This window comes from Porites lutea, chromosome 4, assembly GCF_958299795.1.
Source record: "Porites lutea chromosome 4, jaPorLute2.1, whole genome shotgun sequence".
In the NCBI taxonomy this organism is placed as follows: Eukaryota; Metazoa; Cnidaria; class Anthozoa; order Scleractinia; family Poritidae; genus Porites; species Porites lutea.
In genome coordinates, this window is record NC_133204.1 from 6139834 (window position 1) to 6147519 (window position 7686).

The window sequence follows — 7686 nt, forward strand, 5'->3', positions numbered from 1 at the left end:
CTCCTCTTTAGGTCTACGTAGTCAATATGTCATCCAGAAGTACAAATATTCTAATACTGATGGTTCTTATCGCATCAAACTGCTCCGCTTCTAACCCATTGTAAGTTTATGTACCTAATTCTATGTTAAAACAGTGATTTTGTCTCTACAATTTATAACAAAATAATTTTGGTGGAAACAGAGCCCAATCGGAAGGCATGTCTCGAGTATCAACGTTCTTATAATGAAAAAAAGGGGTCTTTTTCAGTAAATTTTTTCATTATCAACTATAAAAGCAACATCTTAAATTTCTCAAAGGAGCAAAGCAAACGGTCGCAAAGCCAATCACCAGATGAAGAGGTGTTCATCTCAAAATACGTTAATCAGTGAAAGGAAATTTTAAGGAAACAATGTGGTCACATATTCAAAATGGAAAGAAAGGGTAGGAATCATATGATGTTAGACGTGAGGCCTCAATGTGTTGACGCACTTGAGAGACACCTTTGACCAGTTGCTTTGAAGAAATTCTCAAGCTAATGCAGCTTTAGTAGTGTAATTATCTTCAGTTATGATGAAAGGAAATTTCCTTTCTTAGACCAGTAGGACGATAACCACAGTTTCTCACAAAGAGAAATTTATTCGATTAGAAATAAGCAATATAGTGATGTTTCTCGTAGGACAAGAAATTATATCTTATCTAGCTGTTAAACACTCAAATTAGGAATAATTAGGGCGCATTACCACTAAAACCCAATGAGATAAGTTTTCAACCTATGAATGCCCGACTTACACTAAAACTTTACAACTAAGAAATCGTAAACTTCTGAGACTACCTTTACGCAGAAAGGAGTTGATTGTCGACTCCTGAAAAAAAAAAAAATCCCGTTGTAAGCTGTTTTCTCACCTCCCGTTTTAGGCGACGTAAGCGACGTGCCCTTGCAAGAAATGCTACACTCATACAGCCAAGCTTTAACATGTCAAGTCTACTGACTTCTATAATGAAGGACTATGACAAAAACATGAGACCCTTCTATGGAGGTGAGAAGGAGGTTAAGTGATGTGTTAAAAGAAAACAATAAGACAGACCAAAATGCAGGTTAGGGCCAGTAGGGTTCAGCATTGAGTTTCTGGGAAACTCACGGCCTACCTATGACGTTTAAGTCGGGTGGGGTAGGTATGAAGTTTTTAGAAACTCATACTGATCTTTTCGTACCTGGCGCATGCGCACTGTCATATCAACCGGACAGTAGTATGTCCCGACAGCTGTTTTGTCCTTGTTACGGCTCTCTCGTTTGATTACAGACCACACTGTTTACCACCGAGGTAACTGATAGGGCCGACCTGTGCCTGCTGAAGAAGGAAACTAGTAATACTGTAGGGTTTGGTAGTCCCTGTCACTGGCTGAATTTTCTCTCTAAAAACTAGTGCATTGTAGACAAACGAATGGGTAAAATAACTATGGTATGTACAAGCCACGCTGTAAATCATGAGCGTTATTTACTTTAGATATTAGTTATCGGCAATATATCAGTGCATGTTGTTCAATCAACTGAAATGGCAATCATCAAACAGGAGGTAGTTGTGTTCATTACCAAGATAGTGCCCATGAGACCATGCCATAAACTTGGGAACTTTCAAAATTTATTAGAAACTCACACCCGATCACCCCCAATGCAAAGTTTGGTACAACCCCCAGGAACCCAATCGAGAATTTGTAATTTTCAAGACTATTAAAATGAATTCATTATTATACAGGGATGAATAACTTTTTTGTTAAATTTCCTCATAAGTTTTATGTTTTTTTTCATTCATTCCAGTGAAATCAGTGGATGTTAAGGTGGATATTTTAATACTATCATTTGGCGAAATTCAAGAAGCAAATATGGTGAGCTCTGGAGTTGGAATCATTGTTTATATTCTTACTGTTGAAGTTTTTTAGCAATTTCCTTTCATAGCTTCGCTAGAATTTACCGATTTTGAATTCGGTTAAATATATGGAAAATAAACCAGCAGGTTCGCAGAAAATTGAAGGAGAAGCTTAAAAAGATTACGATTAAGGTTCCTAAAAACAAAGATTATTTTGTTAATGCTCGGGAAACACATTTTGATGTATTGTCAAAGCTGTTATTTCGCCTGTTAGATGAAATTTTCTCCCTGACGTTTAGTTAGAAGTTAGTCGCCACAACGACACAAAATCAATGGATTGTCTGATTCTGAAGCTTAGGTAGATGCTACAGTAAATCCCGGTCCAAATCTCTCCTTTCTTATTGTTGTGATAGGATTTTAGTTTGGATCTGTATCTTGGTCTGTTCTGGCAAGATCCGAGGTTTGACTTGGGTATAAACCAATCCCTTACGCTTGGAGGACACTTCACAGATAAATTCTGGCTTCCGGACACCTTTTTTGTCAACTCAGTTCAAACAAGCGTACACGAGACGATTCTGCCTAACTTGAAAGTTTGGGTGAATTTAAATGGTGGACATATGATGCTTAGTGCGAGGTATCAGTTTTTTTATTAATTCACATGTTTAACTATCTGGTGATTCTGGTTAACGTTGTCAGTAGTTTAAATGTCTTTCCTCCAGACGTTCGACATTAACTTGGTTCCTTGTAAATATTTTTATGGGAGTGAAAACTGTAATATGGCTAGGAAGTGGTTCCTCTGAAACAACAGTACTATTAGTTCGTCTTTGTGGTTATATCATCATTATCATTATCGCTATCGCTATCGTTATCGTTGTCATTACCATTATATACAAGGTATACTAGTGTAATTGCGAGTGATTTTCTCTCTCAACATTCGAGTCCAAACAATGGACTTTGGGAGGCAAAGAGGGTTCTACTTGATGGAGAGGACCCACCTGAGAAGGTGGGCTGTAGAAAGAAGAGTTATTTTCTGGATTTCATGTATGTTGATGTTGCCAGGTGTTGTTGTAGTTTTCTATATCCTTTTTGATGGTGCCAAGGGCTCCTATAACCACCGGGACAGTTGTTGTTTTGAGCCCCCAAATTCGCTCAACCTGTATTTTCAAGTCTTTCTATTTGTTACGTCTAGCTTTTCCGTGGTTTTGACTGAGGTGTTGGTGTCGAGGGGTATATTCATGTCAATGAGATGGCAGGTTTTGTCCTTCTTGTTCTTTAGCACAACGTTCTGCCTATCAGCTGCGATGGTCCTGTCAGTGTGGATGGGCATCTCCCTCAGAATGATGACGCTATCCTTCTCGGTGATGCTCATCTCATCTTCCTTCACCTCAATGCCAAAAACTTTGCAGATCGTCCAGTGCATGTGTGCAGCTGCATTGTTGTGGTGGTGGTATATTCAGTTTTAGCCAGTTCAGGGCAGCCAGAGATCAGATGGTCAACGGTCTCGTCGAAACGGCCACACAGTCTACATTTTGGGTCCTTGTCAGGCTTCTTGAGGATGTTGTGTTGTTACCAGTTTGTTGGGAGGCTTTGATCTTGGGCTGCGATGATAGAGCCTTCGGTTTCTGCCTTGAGGCCAGCTGCTTTTAGCCATCTGTGGGTCTTGTCTTGGTCCAGCCTGTTTCACCCGCTGTGGGTATTTGCCGTGAAGCGATTTTGACTCCCAATTGAGCCTGAGCAGTTGGCGACCCTGGTGTTTGGCCTTGGCCTTTGTTCTGCGGGCATTGGTTGTGTTCGCCTCATCCTCGGCAGGTGGTATTGCAGGCAATCCCAGTTCCCGATTGAACTTCATTGACTGTCTGCTGATGGAGTACAAGGATTTCCTGTCGTCAGGGTCTTTGACAACGTGGAGGAGGGTTGAGGTATTTATCAAGACCGATCGTGGTCGTCTTGTAGCAAAGCTCACCTCTTCAAGGAAGGCTTTGTTGATGAGGAGCTGGTCTTTGTAGCCATAGCTCCTGCGGCGGCATCCTTTTTGCACTTTGCAATTGGGAGCAGTTGTTGCTTTCGAGAAAGATGAAGGCCCTCATCATCATCATTATTATTATTATTATTATTATTATTGCTCTAAGAAGCGACCAGTTTCCTTGGGAGCGGCTGGAGGGAGTGATCCTTTAATTGGTACAGAGCACTTATCGTAAAATATGGGCTATTCCCATAAGGCTGATCTTTTGGAGTTCTTTGATACTGATTTTTCCAGGGATTTTTCCAAGTAGGCCCCCTTTTAACTAGGCCAAGTGCTCCAATAACTGAAGGCACAGTTTCTGTTTTAAGGCCCGTCATCCTTACGATTTCGATCTCTAAGTCCTTATACTCGATTACACTTTGATAGCTTTTCAATCACTTTGACAGATGTGTTTCGTTTAGCGGGTATAGCCATATCAATCAGTACGCATTTCTTCAGTTCTTTGTCTTTAATAATGAAGTCTGTCCTGTTGGGTTTGATCTCTTTATCGGTATGAACCGGCATGTCTATTTTGAGAAAATACAGCAGAAGTCTTATCCGTAGTAGTTTCCTAGTTTCAACGTTATAGAGATACATTTTATATTAACCATGCATTCTATATAATGCTCAATAGAGTTTTTAATACGACTGTGATCGATGTCTTCACGTCTTTAGGATGAAATCTACTGCCTCTTGCAAAATGAATTTGCGGAAGTATCCTTTGGACGATCAAATTTGCCACTTAGCCTTGGAAAGTTGTGAGTAAGGCAATTATTTCTCTTCTAGGACCGAAAACAGACCTTAGTTATTCCACAGTGGAAGTAGCAGGCATATGAAGCATGTGCTTTTCTCGTCGCACGTGCTACAGAACTTTTAAACTCGAGAACAAATCAACCTGAACTATACAAATCAGCCAATGACATCAATACTAATCAGCCAAAGACAAACGGAGCTTTTTCTTGTTTGCGAGTCGTTAAAAAAGAGGATGATCGTCGTTGATTCTCCGACGATTGCTTTCGCAAAAAAAAATCCGTTTGAAATATTTTCAAGTATGACCGTTTTTCACAGACAGGTTCGTATACCAACGAAATGCCCTCAATTACCCACTGACAGCGAAATTAAAGGTGTAAAATCTACTGCTTTATTTAACACAGGTAAAACGATCTACTGTTTAACAGTGAGCTCTATCTCTTTTTTTCAGTTTCGTATGACAATGAAGATTTGAAATATAGCTGGACGAAGAAAGCTGGAACAGAAATTTTCATATACGACAAGGAAATGGCTCAGTTCATTGTCATGAACGCAACTAGACAACTGAAGCATCCGCTCTATCATTCAGGTGTCAGTTTATCAACTTCTCTGTTAGCCTTAAAACTTGAATAAGTTATGCAAGTATAAGACTAGCCCCAATTAGTAGACATCCAGAATGGGTTATTTTATTGGCCGTTCGAATGTGGTTAGACCATATCTCTGACCTCTACTTGAAAAGAAGTCTCTATTTTGCAAAAGAACCATTTCTGACTATTTAAGTACATGCCTAGGAGGACTTTTTTCATATTAATTCCTGTTTTCCCTGGTGTTCTAAGCTTTGCTTATTTCTGTTAGAGTGCTTTGTCCTACATGAACCGCGTACTTATTTTTCAGAGACGTTCTCCGGCCTCACCGTGACCGTCCATTTTCAACGCCGTACGATGTACTATATCTTTCAAATGTACATCCCTTGCGTTTGCATTGTAGCTCTTTCATGGGTGAGCTTCTGGATTGACCCGGACGCTATACCCGCTCGTGTTGGTCTCAGCATCACCACTGTACTGACCATCTGTTACATGTTGGGATCTGTGAACTCCAAGCTGCCTCGTGTCTCTTACCTTAAGGCAATAGACTACTTCTTGCTTATGTCGTTTGGATTTATCTTTTTCACCTTGGTGGAATATGTGTTCGTGTTAAGATACTCTAGAAAGATGAAGTACGTGGGTAGTTTTACCCCTGGACAAAGGGCGCATCTCGATTTGGCTGAAAGAGGAGAGTGGGTAAGAAAACTAACACGCTCTTTCACAGCAGCTGTATTCCCCTAAAAATGGTATTTTGTTAACAAATGATTTGATATCTAATGGCAGACAACAGGTGAACGAAAAAATTGAGAGCGCTTTTATTCCTAGTCCTCTGCGAGCAACATCCCCATATGTGGGGGGGGGGGGGGGGTAGAGGCTTTATTCCACAGCTCAAAAGGAGGTGGCGGTGCCAAGCGGTTTTAGTGAAAATAAGGTTTGGGTGGGGGTGCTTAGTCCCGCGGGCTCGCAAACCTCCTTTTGAGCTATGGAATCTAGCCATTTCCATATAGGGGAGAAGGTTTTCAGGCTCCATTTTTCTGCTTAGCGCCTCTTTGAACCAATTGACCACCGCCCAGACATTCTCGAGAGCTAGTCCACCGCCCGAAATCGACTGCCGGTTTGAAGTGGTAAAACCTTTTGCGTTTCACCCCCTTCCCACCTCCCATCGTTTGAAGCTTAACACTTCACGCATTTAAAAGACTTTTGCTCTAGGCGAATATGATTCAATCATGCATGCACAGGAAGGCAACGAATCTGGAGCAGAGGGCTTTAATGTCGTACTTGCACCCTGATTTGGACAGGGCTCCAAATTAAGGCGCAAATATATGAATTTTACCGGCCTGTAATCCATCTTTTTGTTTTCACGTATTAACCCTTTTCAAAAATAACTTAGTGGTTTCTCACGCGCCATTGTTTATGAGAGCACGAGATTATAGATCATGAAATCTTGTATATTCGTTAATTCGGTCATATGTTTAAGTTCTAAGTATAAATCTATTTTTTCGCAAAGAGGCCAAATCTGAAAATTAAACACCATCATAGTTGTATGCTATGTTATTTCATTCATGTTCAATGGTAAAAATGTCACTTACTGAAATAATTTTTTTTCTTTTTTTTTTTTGATTCAGGAGGATAATCATCAGAAGATGGAGATCCGAATTTCCATGGGCGGAAAATCGTACATTTTCACCGACACGTTAGATAACGCATTCAACACTTCGAAAGAAGATAAAAGAGGTCAGCTCTACAAATTTAATGAAATGAAAAAAACGTTCAGAACTTGTAATCACACCCGACCAGTGTTCAGGAAAAGAACAAGCACAGAGAAAAAATCACTCCTGGAAAAAATAAAGAAAACCATCGGTTACACCATGGAAGGGAACCAAATTGACCGAAACTCGAGGTTTTTGTTTCCGTTTTGTTACTTACTTTTTTTAATCATATATTTTGTGTCTTTCATTTATGGAGGTCAAGATTTAGCCCAGAAAGTCTCTGAAGGAGAAACTTATTGAAACATTTTGGTTAATGTGCTTGTACATTTACCGATTCATATTTTTAACAAACATTTTAGCATGAGTTTTTTTTTTTTTAATCAAATGTAACCGTCTGAGAAAGAGGTGACGCAGATTAAAGGAGTGACTAAAGCCGAACGAGAAAACAATTTAAACAAGTAAAAATTTGTAAAGAAAATAATGATTGCCAAATAAAGAAAATTTGATTGAAGTGTACGAGTATCGTGTTGGTGTGTGAACATCATTTTAATTAAATAAGTCCCGGAGTAGTCAATCGATAAAAATCGGTATAACGGATAATCGGAAATTAACGGAAATCGGTGAAAATCGATAAACTAAATTGCTGTGTCTAAATCGATATTATCTATTTTTTATGATTTTAACGATTTATAAGGGTAAGTCCGACATTGTTGTTTTGTGGCATATTGAGTTAAATAGTACAGCTGAGAAAACACATCCACGAGTAACAACTGATCAACAAACATGAAAATAAGAA

The 7686-nt window shown here is 39.5% G+C and overlaps 1 protein-coding gene across 2 annotated transcripts; it reads left to right on the forward strand.

Annotated features, from left to right (window-relative positions):
- LOC140934941 (gamma-aminobutyric acid receptor subunit rho-2-like) lies at nt 1-7397 on the forward strand. Of its 2 annotated transcripts, none has more exons than XM_073384497.1 (8): nt 1-100; nt 896-1017; nt 1797-1864; nt 2259-2479; nt 4523-4605; nt 5049-5186; nt 5492-5877; nt 6807-7397. In XM_073384497.1, exons 1-8 carry the CDS (start codon nt 27-29, stop codon nt 7188-7190), a joined length of 1476 nt encoding a protein of 491 aa, XP_073240598.1. In that variant the 5' UTR covers nt 1-26; the 3' UTR covers nt 7191-7397. The 2 variants fall into 2 exon arrangements, with proteins under 2 accessions (XP_073240598.1, XP_073240599.1); XM_073384498.1 differs by having other exon boundaries at nt 5585-5877.
- The last annotated feature ends 289 nt before the right edge of the window (nt 7398-7686 follow it).

Bases quoted from the DNA above. Each gene is read 5' to 3' on its own strand.
- LOC140934941 (XM_073384497.1), top strand. From the start codon at position 27: ATGTCATCCAGAAGTACAAATATTCTAATACTGATGGTTCTTATCGCA. The intron at 101-895 runs GTAAGTTTATGT...CTCCCGTTTTAG, and splicing joins TGCTCCGCTTCTAACCCATT to GCGACGTAAGCGACGTGCCC. The intron at 5,187-5,491 runs GTGTCAGTTTAT...CTTATTTTTCAG, and splicing joins GCATCCGCTCTATCATTCAG to AGACGTTCTCCGGCCTCACC.